Here is a 17,943-nt window from a genome sequence, read left to right on the forward strand (position 1 = left end):
TTTTTTTTAAAAAGAGGGAGAATTAAGAATTTCGTCACTGCACCTTTTACTCCACAGTCATCTGACTAGCAAGTTCACACCTCTGACGGGAAATTCCAGTCCAACCACTATCACTATCAATACCACTACATTTCTCCATATCAGTGTTGTTGAACCCGGAGACACAGCACAGTCCAATGTACTTAGCTCTTACAGACAGCAGCCTCGAGTCGGAGCAATGTCTGGAAGTATAAAAGCCTTCTCAATAAACTACAACCCGGTTAACGAAAGTAACACGTTTACAAATGGCGATATTCTTCAGGGGACAATTGTTCTGCAAGTCAGCAAAGAGGTCAAAATTGACAAACTTTTTGTAAAGTGTAAAGGGGACGCGAATGTTCACTGGACCGAATCAAACGGCACCGATAACGACGACTCCTACAACGCTCATGAGAGATACTTCAAACTCAAACAGATCTTAATTTGGGACAACTCTAAGATGGGTAAGGATGATTAACACGTGTCTGGGTATTTAACATAACGGGTGCGCTTTATTTGGCTCTTGTCATTTGTTGTAAACGACTTGCTAGCCCTGTGTATTACTAGTCCGCTCACAGACACTTCTCAGATCAAGTGTTCACGGTTTCCACATGATGAAAAACAACAAGTCCATCCAGTTTTAAAGGTCAAAGTAACCCTGTTTAATAGTTATCCCCAAACCCCCAGTGAAACGCAGGTATCCTGTTTGTTTGTTTACTGAAAGGATTAAATGAAACTGTACCATGTCCTGTCTCTGTGGTGATACCATCAAGAGTAGAGATGCATTGATACCAGATTTATAAGGCCAAGTACTGATACTTTTGCGATAGTACTCACCGATACCAGTATTTTTAGTTACATAGCAGTGCAGTGAGACAGATTATGCTTTAATTTGTGTCGTGAATCTTGAAGTACCTCCAAGCCACAGACATTTTATGCTGCTGTTTCTTTGTGCTGCAATGTCTGCTCAACAAGTGCCGTACGTACACTACATTGTGTAGTGTGTACAAGTATGCGTGCAAGTTCATGAGCACTGTATCAGACCAATACCGATACCGGATGCATCCCTAATCAAGAGTGTTGTTTTTTTATTATTTTTTTAGCTTTAGTATGTATTTCTTACCTAGAAAGGTTTATACTCTTTTTATAGCTGTACACAAAAGTTAATTATGTACCTGAACTCATTTTAAAGGTACACTATATCCACATTTCTAGGTGACAGATACAAATTAAAGGGTACAAAAGAGAAGTGTACCACCCCAGATAATATGCAACGTACAATTTAGTATATTTTTTCCTCCCTGAGAATGTAGCGAGTGATCAGAAAGGGTGTAGCTTATACTGAAATATTAGGACACGTGTATACAAACACTATGCACTACTTTTTTTGAATTTCACCTGCAGGAATAAATTGTTCAAAAGTAGTACATATGACTGTCTAATCGAAGAGCTGAGGCTTTGTAGATGTTATTAACTCTTGAATAATGTAATTTATGGAGTCAACCGACTTAAGGTATATTTAGTAAATCATGATTCAGTTTTGTACTCTATTTAGATCAAACTAGAGCTTTGGATTTTTCTAGTATGTTACTTGCTTTATAATGTACCTGTCAAAGTTGCAGTAACAGGTGGTTTTAGAATTTAATTTGTTCACGTTCGCCACACCAAGCAATTCTGTGGCTTAATGTGCATAACATTTATTAAAGTTATGCTTTAATAAAAGTTTTTGTACATTATTCATTTGGAGACAGCAGTGATTTGATGACCTATGAACAATTTATGTATGCACTAAAATTTTATATACCTTTGTTATCAGAGCATTTCGTTAAGGCGTAGTACACTTGTTTTCAACAAACCTAAGCTTCAATGTTCAGTCCTGTTCGCTATCAGTGTGCTGGTGAAAGAAATTTGATAACAAATGTGTGAGTCAGTTAATATATAGCAGATACTACTATTTCTTTTCACAAACGAACATTTTATTTGAACAACAGACCAAAGAGATTCATTTAAAATTTTTACCCAGGTAATTCACATCAAGCTTTAGAGATCTATGTATTCTGTGCAATTTCAGTATTGCAAAAGTTAATCTGATTACTGATAACAGATAATAAATGATATACAGCCTACTTTCCAGTTATTAAGAATAGAATGGAAATTTATTGTATGAAATGAACATTACACACAATGATCTTCCACTAAAAAGTCTCATAAGAATCACAAAAATTATTAAATACCATTAAGAACAATCAGGACTACAACACAAAAAAGTTCTTGGATTCATGAACTACAATAATCAATTATTACAGTCATTATCAACTATTAGATGTTTAATTATTGTTATACTTCCATAAAAACAAGATGTGTGAAAGAGTTCGTGAAAACAACTCAGAAAATGCAGCACCTGAACTTCAGCAATTTCATTAGCATTTTCATTAGTGCTATCATTAGGGTAAATGTGATAAACAAATATAATCATTAAATAAGAATAAATGAGGTGAGGTCAAAACAGTTGCTCAATTTCCAGTGTTGTCTTTACAGAACAAAATGGAGACATACTTGTAAGACATGGGGAGACATGTAAGTGTTTTCTGTTATTTTATTTTATTTTATTTTATTTTATTTTATTTATTTATTTATTTATTTATTTATTTATTTATTTATTTATGCTGTCAGAGTTTACTTGGCACCATAAATGATAATAGTAAAAAATATTTCAGTAATAGTCTTCTCATAATAAATTATGGGTTTTTTTTGTTTTTTTTGCATGTACAGTCACGTTAAAATAAAAATTACTTTTGTATTTTATTAGTTTTTGATTTACCTTCAGTTACCTCAAACTCACAAACATAATTTTTCTGCATTTTGAATTTACAGACAAGAATTTGGTTATGCCAGGACACCATGCCTTTCCGTTTTCATTTCAGCTTCCTCGTGGGTAAATAATTCTGGAGATAATGGAAATTTGCTTCTTATAATTTTTTAATATTATAGTAGCTGTTAACAGATTTTATTGCTTGACTCTATGTGTGCACTTTAATAGAAAATTTCATAGAAAATAAGATGTCCTAGATCCATGGTATAATGTCAGTGTATATACAGTATATACTGTATAAAGAAACTTAGTCCAGTCCAGCATAAATTTTGTACATTGGTTAATCTGTGAGGGACAATTGAATCATTCCCTTAAACTTGTAAAACCAGAAACTTTTCACTCAAACCAAGTGTCATACCAAGTGATATTTTAGAAATATGACCATGAATGTGGCTACATTCAAGTTGGTGAGCTTGAAACAAAATGGATTTTGCAAACAAGTAACTGTACAATTCATTGTAACTCAGCGTAGGGTCTAGAGAGCCATGTTTCTCGAAGCGGTGTCTAAAATGGTTATCAGTGATCCGACAGTAGTATGCCACTTCACTTCACTAAAATGCAGAGGTTAAATGAGTTGTAGACATTAAAGAAGTTGATTTCTTTTGTAGGAACACACCATCATCTTTTAAAGGATCCCACGGATCAATTACATATGCTCTTCAGGCCAGACTGAGTAGATCATGGAAGATCCCTCAAACTGTAACGAAGGAATTCACCTTTGTGTCAACCTTTCATGGAAATGGTGCTCATTTAATGGTATGTGCTCATATTGTTTAATGTGTAATTATATTATATTGAACCAAAGCAGCGGGTAGGTTTTTTGCCTCACAGCTTTGTGGTCCTCGGTTCGATCCCAAACTCAGGTTATATGCTGTATTGAAATTCACGTTTCCCAGTTAGTGTTAATTTCATTCACAAAAACTATGATGAAAAATGTTCATCGACGACCTTTTTTTCCATGACTAAGATGAGACGAATATGAGATGACACCGACGTCATTAAACACTCACTGGGACTATATCAACATGCAATATTGTTGATGAAAAAAGACAAGACTAAAATGTAGTTTTAAAAAATTAATACTTTACCAAAAATTTCTCTTTATTTTCGTTGGCAAAAAATATTATAGACTGTTTTTTTTTTTTTTTTTTATTACAATCCAAACTTCTGATGACATGAGCGGCAGTAGAGTAGCTTTCAAGCTAATGTTTGTTAAATAATGACAGCAACAGTTGGAATTGGGAGAAAGAGAAGGTTGTTTTTTTAAGCTATATTAAGACAACTAGAAAGGCGGTGGTAATAATAATAATAATCTTATGGCCAAAAATGTCTACCATTTTCAATGACTAAATTGTCAGCATGTTTCATTGACTATAACTAGACTAAAATACTTACAGTTTTCTTTGACACTAAATTGCCCAGACTTTTAGTCAACTAAAATTTGACTAAAAAACAGGATAAGGTTGACTAAAAATTATTTTAAAAAAAAACAAACTATCAAGGACATTTGACACAGCACTAAGACTAATACTAAATTAAGAAAAAATAGCTGACAGAATTAACACTACTCCCAGTGTGCTTCTGTGGGTTTTACCTGGGTTCCTCTGAGACCACCATGACCCTAACCAGGATAATTCAGTTACTGAACATGAATGAATGAATTAAAATACAAATAACAAGTTATGAAAACAGACTACAGTGTTCCATGTGCTGTCTTTAAATACAAATTTCTTACCATTCTATACATAGAGACCACTTTCTGGGTCCGTAGACAAAAAGCTGAAACTTTTCACCTCTGGAAGTGTCTCAATCAGAGCAACTACTGACAAAGAGGGCTACATGCAAGGTAATTGTACATTACATAATGCATGTCCTCAGCTATAGGCAAGAGATAATTTAAGAAGCTGTTAAAACCCACTGTATAAATTCTTGTTATCTAGTATTTCTCAGTTCTTTTTTTTTTTCAGGTGAGAGAATCAAGGTTGAAACCCTTATTGAAAACTCTTCATCTCGTGCTCTGAAGCTAAAATTTAAACTTGAACAAAACCAGACGTTCATCGCCAAATCTCGACATAAACATGCAGCAAAAGTTATTTTCAAAGCTGTGGAAGATCCCATTCCACCTAGATCTAAGAAAACATTCACCAGTAGGCTGAAGATCCCTTCGAACTTGGACCAAACAATCACAGACTGTAACATTATTAAAGTGGAGTACATGCTCAAGGTAGTGATGTTTTACTTGATTTTCTTAATGGTACCAGTATCCTCAAGAATGTGCTTTCTCATTTCATGCATGTCATGCATTGTCATGCATTTCTCTTATTTTTTTTAAAGGTGTATTTGGATGTTCCTTATGCTAGAGATCCAGAAATTATATTTCCAGTGGTGATTATCCCAGCAGGCCAATACAGCTTTCCACAGCCAAACCAAGTAGATTCCTATGCCAGTCAGAACAGACGGGAATCAATAGGCACAGGTTCTGCATTCCAGCCAGCATTTGTTGCCTTCCCCCCTGTTCCTGCTGCTACTGCCTTTGGACCAGCTCCTAATGTATACCCAAGTGTATACACTCAGCCAGCCAATCCAGTGGAACCACCACCTTCTTATACAGACATCTTTCCAGACTCAAATCCATCAGCATCAGGATTCAACCCATCTCTATTACCCTTCAGTCCGCCACCATACACCACTATGGGTTCTTCACCTGCCCCTCACCACCATACACCAGAGTGTCCAACACCAGAGTGTCCAGGCGCTGCAGGATACTGGCAAAGTCCAGCAAATCCAGATTTTTATCCTACTAAATAGACTGAATAATCAGAACAGCGTTCACCACAATCACCATTTTCAGTGCAATACAAAATGATATTGAACCAAATTGTCATGGTTGATATGTCAGTGCTTTTTTTTTTTGGTTAGGGGAAAATGTTTACTACTGTTGACATTTACTTTCTTTATATTTTTCATGCAGAGAACTATATTTTTTCTACATTTTGTTTGATTTTATAAACCAAAATCAAGTATATTCATAGAGTTCAATCATATATACGTGTGTGAGTGTGTGAGTGTGTGTATACCAAAATAAAAGCAGATGAAAATAACAGTGAGAAAAAAAAAATAATAGCCTAAACTAATAATATACAGTCTGTTGGGGGATAAATAACGCTGCAACCAGTCACTCTTTATACACATGTAATAATAGGTTACCTTAAATATACAATCAATCAGATTCTCTATCTATATTGATTAATGTTTAAGATCAATTATGGTTTTACATGTCTGATCCCAATGTTAAATTATTGTGATTATAGCCTTGTTCAAGATGGGCAATATCTATTAATTAGGATAACCACAGATGTTTTGGCAGACTTTTAGGTGGGAACCCTGAGCAAACTATAGCTTTCTTTGCCGCTGTAAACCCTGATATTGGAAGCTTTCTTTGGTATAGTTGTAATGGAATTATAGAGTGATCATTAAATAGAAATAAAGATGGGTTAGCCTCCACTGTTAAACCCAACATATGTGTTCAATCTTTAGAGACATGTATCCAAACACTGGTAATAACTGGACATTCACAAAATATGTGTATGTAGTTACCCACTTCTCCATTATGGCATCTATCACATATGGATGTGTGGTGATAAGCTTCATTTTAAATAGTCTTAAAGGAGTGCAATATATTCTGAGAATCAGTTTATTATTTATCATTTGATGGGCTGGGTTCTGGAACTTGCGATGGTGTTTGCCCAAATTATATCCTGGTCTGATTGAAAACCTACTTTCTCCATTTCATGATTCCACACCACAGTAATACCAAGGGAACCATATGGGGTACTGTATGAGTTGTGGTGTTACTGTTCCACTCCATGGGACCCCATAAGCTTTTAGTGAGAATCGAAGCTACAAATACAAAAAACATGAGAAACCAGGAAGGGCAAATGAATTAGCTATTATAGGACTATTTTTTACGAGATGTGATTAGTGTGTCTTCTGTTAATCTCCAAGGCGTATCATGTGGAGCCTGAATATCTATCTGTAAAGTAAAGATATAATTTGTAATCTTCAAGTGACAACCCACCCAAAGATTTAGGATATTACAAAGTCTTCAATCGAAGTGGTGTTGTTGTTAGCACGGTGGCTTAGTGGTTAGCACTTAGTGGTTAACACCTCCAGGGTCCGGGGTTCGATGGACTGGCACCCTGTCCAGGGTGTACCCCGCCTTGTGCCCAATGCTCCCTGGGATAGGCTTCAGGATCCCCCGCGACCCTGAAGAAGGAGTAAATGGTAGAAGTTGGATGGATGGATGGATCTTAAAGACTGAGGAATATCTTAAAAGGATATAGTGATATTTAATGTTGTGTGTTATTTATTATTATAGGTGATAATAAGTGATCCTGCTTAGTTCTCTGACCTGGAGGTTCTAAGGATAATGCAAACAGAATTACTGATGGAGATCATCCTTGACAGCACCCTCATTTTATGTAGAAATAGTTCTGAAATTATATTGCTAGTTTTTTCGAATAGAATATAAGGCTTTAATCATTTGGATCCAAAGCCAAATTGGTTAAGTAATGCCCGCAAATAGTTCCATTCAAGCGTATCAAAGGCCTTCTCAGGATCTGAGCGAAAAAGTGCAGTTGCAGTGTGAGAATACTCTGAAATATCAAATGTCTGTTGGGTTTTTTTTGCCCCAGCTCACTCTGGTTAACCAACAGAATAACATGATAGGCACATGTTTACTTAAAGACTATCTGTTCCTATACTATTGCTCACCTACAAATTGGGCGGTCTGCTACCAAAGTTGCCATGTTCTAAGTTACTTAACAAATCTAGATGAAATATATCAGGAAATGAGTGCTGAAATTCTGATCTATTGTCTCATATTCATCTTTTGATCTCAAACCCAAATATCTAAACCAAAGAATTGGCCTTGCCACTCCAGTACATTTGGATGGGACTGTATATCATAGCGATTTGACAACAATAAAATGTTACTCTTGTATCTTTCACCACTGAGAGATACATTTAATGTCATTTATTATTTATAGCAGCTATTTTACAACCCTTAGTACAGACTTGAATTTCTCTAGAAAGCCTTTGGACTCGTTGGCCCCTTTGGCCTTCCACACTCATGGAGCTCTTGGGGAAGATTTGAAGGAAGTTTACAGTTCACTATACACGGACCGAGAGTTTATGTGGAGACCTCGCTAGCGCCTTAGGCTTCTAAAATGCCAACGATCAAACAGCTCTCCTTAACTTACGAAGCTGTTAATAACAGTAATACATTCACTAATGGCGATGTTATTAATGGGCGAGTCGTTTTCGAAGTGACTAAAGAAGTTAAGATAGAAAGCCTTTATGTTAAGTGTAAAGGGGAAGCAAAAGTGAGTTGGAGCGAGAGGCACAATGATAGAGATCACCATTACAGTGCTACTGAGAGATACTTTAAGCTCAAACAATGCTTCATGCAGGACCCCTCAAAGAAAGGTAAGGCCTTGCTGTTGTTTCTGTTTACGCTTACAATACATATAAAGATATTCAACTGTTTATTGAATTGTTGTCGGTGTGGGAAAACCCGCTGAATTTTTACTGTGGCGGATCTCTGACCGTTAAAACCGACGTTTTTCTGCCTCGGTCATCCCAACTCTCCCGGAAGTCCCGGAGTCTCCCTGACGACCGCAAATTATATACAATATCCCGGAAATATTTTATTTATTTATTTATTTATTTTCGAGCGAGAGTTCAGTTGTCATTTCTCGCTTTCCCTGGGTGGGAGAAATGATTGTAAAAGACACGTTGAGGAGTTTAAATATGTGTCATTCGTCCATTAGCATAGCTAACGTTATTTTAACTAGCTGCTATAAGGATATTGAGGTCTAGGTGATGAGGCCAAACTCCCTGTAGACATGTGTCAAGTAGTTATTGAATAATAAAAAAATGACTCCTTGAGTTGAATAATACAGTAATATACAATAATACAGTAATATAGTATGGTATTATACAAAATAACAAAGTATGTATGTAACCCATTACATAAGACTATAATAAGGATACACCAAAATGCTCAAATCTGCCAAACAAGCTGCTGCACAGTACAGTAAAAGTTTGTAAAACAAGTTGAAAAGTTATTTGGATGTAAATAGTGTGTGCAAATAGTGGCAATATGTTGTTAAATAAATAGTTGTGTTCTGTCATAATAAACTGTTATGTCCTTGTTCATAGACATTTGGTGTGTGTGTAAGTGATGGGGGGGAGGGGGGAGTTTTTGCAGGTTGGGATGTCTGTTGTTCATAAAATATGTTGACATGTAAAAAAAACCTATAAATTTGCTTTCTAACCTTACCTTGGCTTTCTACACAGACCAGTTTGAGTAAGCGCTCGTAAGGCTCGTATTACTGCTCGAGATTTTTATCTGGAGCATTTTGTTCGAGATAAACAATCTCTTTATATATTATAGACTTATTATGTCAGAATTCTGTTTTATATCAGTTCTGACATTTTAAATAATCTGACTTGTTTTCTTGTAGTCATTATAAGATTACATAAAATTATGTTGAATTTTTGACGTGGTATTCTGAAATAATGATTTATTACGTTGAATTCTTAGGTGTTCCTAAGTGCCAAATAATTATGTCAAGAAAGTATTTGTGATTGGTTAATAGGGGTTATCCCCTGACATATCTACAGTACGTTAGCTATGCATCTATACAGCTAGTTGCATACCTACAAAAATAGCTAATTGGGTTATTCTGCAAAACAGCGTTGACCTATGCACTAGGTAATAAAATAAGATAAATAAGAGTTTCACTACTTGCATATCGTATATCAAAATGTTGAATTAAGTCAAATTTTTAAGATTATAAATAAAGACGTTGTGGTAATAAGTAAAAAAAAAAAAAGTCTAGCCTTTAAGATAGGTCAGAATTTTGACATGGTACTGCCAAAAAAAGAAAAGAAAATATATGTTATGATTTTTTTTTTCTTTTCTACCTGACAGAAATCAGCTACCATAGAGACTGGTTTAGATGATACTGATGATCAACGTGATTAGACCTAGCAACATATCAGTTGCTTTTATACAGTTGGTGTGTTTGTGCGTCTCAGTGGAATTGAACTGGACTCTTTAAATGCAGTTTTCTCACTGTTCACGTTTTGCAGTAACCAGACTTTAAAATGCTAGAACCTTATTACTGGTTGAGATCCATGCATTGGCTATAATAAAAGTGTGAATGTGTGTGCATGGTGCTCTGCGATGGGCTGACATCCCATCCAGGATGTGTTCCTGCCTCATGCCCAGTGTTTCCAGGATTGGCTTCTCATTCAGAGTGAGTAAAATTGAGAGGAAGATCAGTGCAAAAGAGACACATACACTCACCGAGCACTTTATTAAGAACTCCTGTACACCTACACTTTCATCCAATTATCTAATCAGCCAATCGTGTGGCAGCAGTTCAATGCATAAAATCATGCAGGTACGGGCCAGCAGCTTCGTGTAATGTTCACATCAACCATCAGAATGGGGAAAAAATGTGATCTCGCTTATTTTGACCGTGGCATGATTGTTGGAGCCAGACAGGCTGGTTTGAGTATTTCTATAACTGCTGATCTCCTGGGAGTTTCATGCACAACTCTCTATAGTTTACTCAGAATGGTGCACTAAAGAAAAAACATCCAGTGAGCAGCAGTTTGTCAGACTGTAATGCCTTGTTGATAAGAAAGGTCAGTGGAGAATGGCCAGACTAGTTTGAGGTGAACAGTTTACAATTTTCAAGACTGGAAAAGTACAGCATGGTCTGATGAATCTCGGTTTCTGCTGAAGCACACAGATTGTAGGGTCAGAATTTGGCACCAACAGCATGCATCCATGGACTCAACAGTCCAGGCTGGTGGAGGTGGTGTAATGGTGTGGGGAATGTTTTCTTTGCACATTTTGGGCCCCTTAATTCCAGTCAATCATCGCTTAAATGCCACAGCCTATATCAGTATTGTTGCTGACCATGTGCATCACTTCATTGCCACATTTACTCATCTTCTAATGGCCAGGTCATAAAGCAAAAGTCGTCTCAAACTGGTTTCATGAACATGACAATGAGTTCAGTGTTCTCCGGTGGCCTTCCCAGTTATCGGATAGAAATTCAATAGAACACCACTGGAATAAGAGAATTGCAGCATGAACGTGCAAATGGAAAAATTAGCAGGAATTGTGTAATGCAATCTTGTCAACATGAACCAGAATCACAGAGGAATGTTTCCAACATCTTGTGGAATCCATGTGGCACAAAGAATTGAGTCTGTTTTGAGAGCAAAGGGAAAGCCCCACCCAGTATTAGTATAGTGTTGTTAATAAAGTGCTCTGTGAGAGTATTTCAGTTCCAACCCGTTATCAAAACATTTTTGGAAATTTTACAATTCCACCATGTGAAGTGTTTTCCCAGGCTGCCACCCTTAACCATCAACTGCTCAATTTGATCTTGTCTCGACTGTAAGTCACTTTGGACGAAAGCATTAGCCAAATGAGGTAAAATCCGATCCCATACCAGAAGAGCTTTTTAATACATTTTAGTCTTTAACATTAGCACTTGGGTACACTATTTAAATTTTTGTTATAGTGTGAAACTTTTCTACTAGTTTTTCAGCATGTTCATCTGTTCTCATTTTTCTTTCAATCCAAAATGAAATGATTCCGATTTCAGGAATCGTTTCATTTAATAGGATGCACACATCTTTATCTTGACCATCCAGTAAATACATACAGTGCATAAAGTATTACGCTTTAAAACAAGTGCTTAAAATGTGTTGTTTGTTTTTTGCTTTGTGTTTTACAGGAAAAGAAGATCCCGGTGTTATATTAATAAGCGGAGAGATCTGTCAGTGTTTTCTTATTATTATTCCTCACATTACCAAATTAGAGTCAGCTACAGAATTATTGGCACCCTTTATAAAGAACAGAACAAATTAATATATATAACATGCAGTGAGTTATATGAGCTTAAACATCATTCAGGTCAAATTAATAACAGAATGTAATGTCTAGCAAGACACTTATAAAGGAACAAGTGCTAGCTTACTGTTTTTTCTCCTGTGGTGAAGCCAACAGATTTCACGTGTGGGTTTGGGAATATTGAGACAAATTTGAAATATAAATAAAAATTGCTACATGGGGTTTTGGGAGAAATGGGGCTGTTATTTAAAACTATTATGAATGTATAAATTATTTTATTTAATATACTAATATTGAGTTCTTAAAAATACCCTAATTAGAGGTACTTTAGATTACAAAATAGATAATTGGGTAAATTATTTAATTAAAGGGAGTTTCTCCACTTGTTTGAGTGGATTATTTGAATATGTGAATATTTATTTGAAACAATTTCTGTTCATCTTTCTTAAAGGGCATTAATAATTCTGACGTTGACTGTATTTTTATAACTTTCTGCATGTCCTATTCAGTTGTCACATTAGCTACTTTATTTTGTCTTCCATTACACAAAACTGATTTTCTCTCTCTTTTTTTTGCCTTGTTTTTTCACTTCCAGACAACAATGTGGTTAAGCCTGGAAGCCATGTTTATCCATTTAGCTTACAACTGCCGCATGGGTGAGTATGGTGATTCTCAATTAGCTTTTAACAGCATTTCATGCCTTTTAGAGATGCTTTGTGTTATAGGACTGCAAAAACCCTTTATACAAATACATAATTGTAAGAAATGCTTCACTGAAGTAGTAGTAATACAAATATTCTAGTTCACTAATGCTGAAATTTAGATCATTGTAATTGTGAAATCATGACTGCAGTTTCCAGGTGGGTCAGCAGATATTTAGACAGTACTCATAACATACACAATGCTAGTAGCTTTGCAGAATTATTGCCAAAACTGAGAACCTGCCAAAAGAATTTTAACCCTGCTGATTTTAGAAAGGAGCATCATGATGCTACAGCAGGTAGCATTGCCGCCTCACAGCTTCTGAGTCCCAGGCTTGATCCTGAGCTCGGGTTATTGGGCTTCATTTATCAATCTTTTAGTAAAGTTGTATGTAAATGTTTGCATAAGCCAAACTGAACTAAAATTTTCCACTAGGTTTACAAAGGTTTCAGAAAAGCTGACTTTCTTTGTACTTGCATGCGTATCATGACTTTCTTAGTACTTAGTACTTGCATATGGCTTATGGCTGTGTGCAGGCAGGACAGACTATTCTCCATTTATAGAGTGCAATTTTTATAGTCATATATATTTTTTTCTTTTTAAATAATCTTTTTTTATGTATGTCATTTTATAAAATTAATGCCAATAATATAATTTTTCCATGGTATTCTTAGTCCCTGACCTAGTGGACTAGCATGAGGATGTGTTTTTGATCGAGACGCCAAAGCACTTCTGTAAATCGCTCGGCATAAGGGCATCTGGTAAATGCTGTAACTGTAATAAAAAATAAGCAATTTAAACTCGACAGTATATTCCATATATAAAAGTAATCCATACAAATTATATGATTTGAAAATCACGTGGAGATTTACATTGGTTAGTCTTCTTATGCCTAAATATACACACACTCGAGCAGGAGTAGGATATGAATGCTTTCAGATCCATCGCAACCCTGATGGGGATAAAGCAGTTACAGAAGATGAATATGAACTCATGACGAGATGTGCTATTCACATATTACACAGACCGTTGAATGGAACCTTTGTTTTGTCAGGGAGGATGCATATAGCATATGCATATAGCAAAGGGAGTGGAGTGACCTAAGGGGTAAATTAACAAAGAACACAATGGTAGTGTGTAAAGACCTTAGAAACTGTAACGCTTTGATTTGTGCTTTTCACATGATACATACCACCAATTGAACCTGTAACCCTCTGCACTGCCAAAACCCTCTACACTGCCTTACACAATCAGAAAAGTCGGTTTCAAAGAAGTTTAAAAGTTTGACTTGGATTTATGTAGGGCGTATATTGTAACTAAAAGATTAGCTACATGTAAACATTGCAACATGGAGTATTTGTATGCAGAATTGATCAAAAACCAAAATATGAAAAGAGTTCAGCTTTAAATATTTTTGAGAATTTTACCATTAAGGATGCATACAAATAATATATTCTCAACTGTAGAAATTTTCCAGCATCTTTTGACGGATACCATGGCTCAGTAAAGTACATTCTTGAAGTCACACTGGACCGGTCATGGAAAATGGACCGCACTGAAAAAAAAGAAATCATCTTTATTCCAAGGCTTAGTGGCGTTAATTTAATGGTAAGTGCAGGTAAAAAAAAAATCCTATATGTGTTCCTCTTGACTTGTTTACTGATCCTTAGTTTAGGCTTATTAATAATGTGTTAAATAAAATGATCTGTGAAATTCAGCATAGTAATGTGGCTGGCAAATTCAACAATATACATTGTTATTCAGATTTTGTGTAGTACCTAACCAAACATACCACACATACCAAAGAGTGAATGCTTTGTACTGCAAAAGTAGAGAGCACTGAAATGTATTCTAAATTACACAACTTACTTCTGTTTGCTTATTTGTGGGATGTTTTTTTTTTATAACTATCTATCTACAATCTATTTACTACAGTCATGTCCATAAATATTTGGACACTGACACAATATTCATAATTCTGCCTCTGTACACCACCAGAATGGATTTTAAATGAAACAAGAAGTGTAGGCTTTAAGCTTTAATTTAAGGGGGTTGACAAAAATATTGCATTAACGGTTTAGGAATTACAGCCATTTTTTTACAGAGTGCCCCCATTTTCACAGGCTCAAAAGTAATTGGATAATTGACTGTTAAGCAGTTTCATTGCCAGGTATGGCCTGTTTCCTTGTTATTTCTTGCCAAATTTCTTGCCAAATTAAGAAGATAAAAGGTCTGGAGTTCCTAAAAAATGTCTGTAACCTGAATGGTTAATGCAATATTTTTATTGAATCAAATGAATTAAGCTGAAAGTATAGACGTCAATCAAATCTAGATTGCTTCATTTCAAATCCATTATAGTGGCGTACAAGGAAAAATTATGAATATCATGTCACTGTCCAAATACTTATGGATCTGACTGTATATTTATTTCAATTTGATCCAGGCATGTATACTATTAATTATGTGGACTACTTTAAAATTTGTCTAGTTTTACATGTAAAATATAGTCATTTAGTTATATTTCAATAGTGTATTTTGTTGTTTTACACTCAGAACCCACAGATTGGATCTATCGACAAAAAGATGAAACTTTTCACCTCTGGAAGCACCTCAGTGAAAGCAACAATTGACAAAATGGGTTATATGAAAGGTCAGTTAATGTCCTTACAAAATCAAGTGCCATGAAACTCACAAGAAAAGTCACAAACGTATGCAGTAGTTAACGTCGTATTTCTTTATTCGTACTTTTTCAAAGGTGAGGTCATCAAGGTTTCCACTGACATTGATAACTCTTCGTCTCGTGATCTCAAGCTGAAGTACAGTCTCGAGCAAACACAGGCCTTCTATGCACAGGGTCACTCCAAGTATTCGTCCCGTACTATTTTAAAAGTTGCTGGGGATCGGGTACCATCTGGATCAAAGCAAACCGTCATCACAAACCTGACGCTTCCACAAAATCTGGAACTGAGCGTTACAAACTGTAAAATTCTGAAAGTGGAATACATATTTAAGGTATTACTGTTTTGTTATTATTTCTACATACAGCCAGCATCTTTAGCATATAACTCCAAAAACAAGTGTATTTAGCTGAAGCTATATTTCATTGTTGGCTAAAACTTTTTGGGTTGGATTTGCAATTAAGACCTTTATCTTTAAGTGTTTTCTAGCTTGTACAACAACTCTTTTTGAGTGATACATATAAATATAAACACATATATAAATACATATATATATATATATATATATATATATATATATATATATATATATATATATATATATATATATATATATATAAATACATATTTATATATATATATATATATATATATATATATATATATATATATATATATATATATATATATAATATATACACATACATACATACATACATACATACATACATAAAAACATCATAAAGTTCCTTATTATGTTGCTGGGCCACCATGAGCTGCCAGAACAACTTCAGCAAAACGTCTCATTAATTTTGATTATTAATGACCGTGAAATGCCTCCAACAGCATAACAGACCCACTGGCTTTTCTTGTCATTAGTCACTTGTCTGCATATATATTTTATGGTAATGACAGGGTTTTTTTCACAGGTTTATTTGGATGTGCCCTTGGCTAGTGACCCAGAGATCAAATTCCCCGTGATCATTCTCCCTGCAGGCCAGATTTTTGCTCCAGGGCAAAACCAACCAGCTTTTCAACCTTATGGGAACCCAGATGGACCAGGATGGAACCAACCTCCACCCCAGCTGGAATTTGGGCCCAGTCCCCCAGGTGCTACCTTTGGACCAGATCCAGGGTTTTACCCTGGTCCATACCCTTTACCTATGTGTCCAAATCCAGAAGCTCCTCCTCCTTCCTATGCAGACCTCTATCCAAATCCAAACTCAACAGCTGGATTCAATCCAGCTCTGCCAGCTCCACCCTTTAATCCTCAGTACGTTCCTATGGGTTATCCAAATCCACCTGTCCCTCAGCAACATCCAGTACCGAGTGCTCCACAGTTATGTCCAGGGCCTGCTGGCCCAGGTTATGTTCCAGCAGGACCCCCCCCAGGATACTGCCCAAATCCAACCACACAACCAGAATCTTATCCAACTAAATCCCCTGAGAAACATGAATAATCTGAAAGTGTGATGACATAAGAAATTAAGATATGGATGACACTGTGGTGCAAAGACTCAGGAGGGTTTTGGGTTTGCAACATATATACAATGTGTGCATATTATTATTAAATTATTATTGCATTTACATTATTATTATTATTATTATTATTAATGTATTTTTTAGCCATTGCAATTGCTGCAGCACCCCACTACTGGGTCCTTGTTGTGGTGCCAGTTGCATCATGCAGATGATCAGAATCAAATTTTTATGATTGTCGCATATGGCATAACGTTTTGAGTTCACCCCAGTACATTCTTGTTAGTAACAAATAATTGTAGTTAATTTTGTAACTCATTTAAGCAATTAAGCAGGATGTATGAAAGTATATTTTTAATAAATTTCTTATATATATATATATATTTTTGCATGTGCATGTAAAAGTGGGTGGGTTTTATATTGGATTAAATGGTTGCTAGAAAATGGTGCTGTGCATGTTAATTTCATGGCCTATATGAACAGTCAGTAAATATTAAGCCAATACAAAGCGTTTGGAGATTAACAACAACCATGAGCTTGCAAGGCTGATCCAATGCACTCACTTGCTTTTACAGTTTTCAAAAATTAACACTAATATTATTCCAATTAATCTTTTTTTCAAACACAAATCCAAAAACATAAACTCAGTTCACAAAAATCCATCCATGTCAGGCAAATGCAACAATTCACTCACAAACATGTTCACTTTTCTCATAATAAACCTTTGCCTTTAAAACACACAAACCAATCAAAACGCACATGCAGAGAGCAAATAGACACTAGGGAAAAATTAAATCACAAATAAATTGATACCAAACATGCATGTAAAAAACAAAAAACAAAACTGTAATATCTGATTGAACTGGAAAAAAAACTTTGAAAAAATATCTACTTGTTAACTTCATTTGCACAAATGAGATTTGTGCCATTAGCCAGCTCCTTTTCTATTCTGTAAACATAGAATATGTTTGGCTTTAACAAAGTATTCAAATATTTTTTTATATTCTTTTGCTTTGATTTCCATTTCACCGAACATACAACTGCAAAATTCAGCTTCATGCCCTCAAATCAGCTTCATGCCCTCCAAAGTCATTATATAACCCATGGCAAAAATTATGGACTCTCCACACTTAGATGTTCACCTGGCTTTTTGACTTCGTAGCAAATAAACAAATCAGAGATAGCATTTTTGTTTAATAGCTGAACATTCTGGCTTCATGAAACATACCTCAACAAGTTAAATTAAATTATTT

The 17,943-nt window shown here is 35.4% G+C and overlaps 2 protein-coding genes across 2 annotated transcripts; both read left to right on the forward strand.

Annotated features, from left to right (window-relative positions):
- Positions 1-92: 92 nt before the first annotated feature.
- On the forward strand, positions 93-6,407 carry LOC108255660 (arrestin domain-containing protein 3). Its single transcript, XM_017451772.3, has 7 exons — positions 93-482; positions 2,557-2,595; positions 2,893-2,953; positions 3,499-3,646; positions 4,640-4,736; positions 4,858-5,114; positions 5,225-6,407. Exons 1-7 carry the CDS (start codon positions 218-220, stop codon positions 5,696-5,698), a joined length of 1,341 nt encoding a protein of 446 aa, XP_017307261.1. The 5' UTR covers positions 93-217; the 3' UTR covers positions 5,699-6,407.
- A 1,634-nt stretch (positions 6,408-8,041) lies between these two features.
- LOC108255998 (arrestin domain-containing protein 3) lies at positions 8,042-17,534 on the forward strand. The gene is made up of 7 exons (XM_017452438.3): positions 8,042-8,377; positions 11,716-11,757; positions 12,427-12,487; positions 14,000-14,141; positions 15,087-15,183; positions 15,289-15,545; positions 16,141-17,534. Exons 1-7 carry the CDS (start codon positions 8,119-8,121, stop codon positions 16,669-16,671), a joined length of 1,389 nt encoding a protein of 462 aa, XP_017307927.1. The 5' UTR covers positions 8,042-8,118; the 3' UTR covers positions 16,672-17,534.
- The last annotated feature ends 409 nt before the right edge of the window (positions 17,535-17,943 follow it).

The sequence above is a fragment of the Ictalurus punctatus genome, chromosome 22 (assembly GCF_001660625.3).
Source record: "Ictalurus punctatus breed USDA103 chromosome 22, Coco_2.0, whole genome shotgun sequence".
NCBI lineage: Eukaryota > Metazoa > Chordata > Actinopteri > Siluriformes > Ictaluridae > Ictalurus > Ictalurus punctatus.

Coding starts and splice junctions, on each gene's coding strand:
- LOC108255660 (XM_017451772.3), top strand. CDS start 218: ATGTCTGGAAGTATAAAAGCCTTCTCAATAAACTACAACCCGGTTAAC. Junction 2,954..3,498: donor TCATTTCAGCTTCCTCGTGG/GTAAATAATTCT, acceptor TTTCTTTTGTAG/GAACACACCATCATCTTTTA. Junction 4,737..4,857: donor CAAAGAGGGCTACATGCAAG/GTAATTGTACAT, acceptor TTTTTTTTTCAG/GTGAGAGAATCAAGGTTGAA.
- LOC108255998 (XM_017452438.3), top strand. CDS start 8,119: ATGCCAACGATCAAACAGCTCTCCTTAACTTACGAAGCTGTTAATAAC. Junction 12,488..13,999: donor AGCTTACAACTGCCGCATGG/GTGAGTATGGTG, acceptor TCTCAACTGTAG/AAATTTTCCAGCATCTTTTG. Junction 14,142..15,086: donor TTAGTGGCGTTAATTTAATG/GTAAGTGCAGGT, acceptor TTTTACACTCAG/AACCCACAGATTGGATCTAT.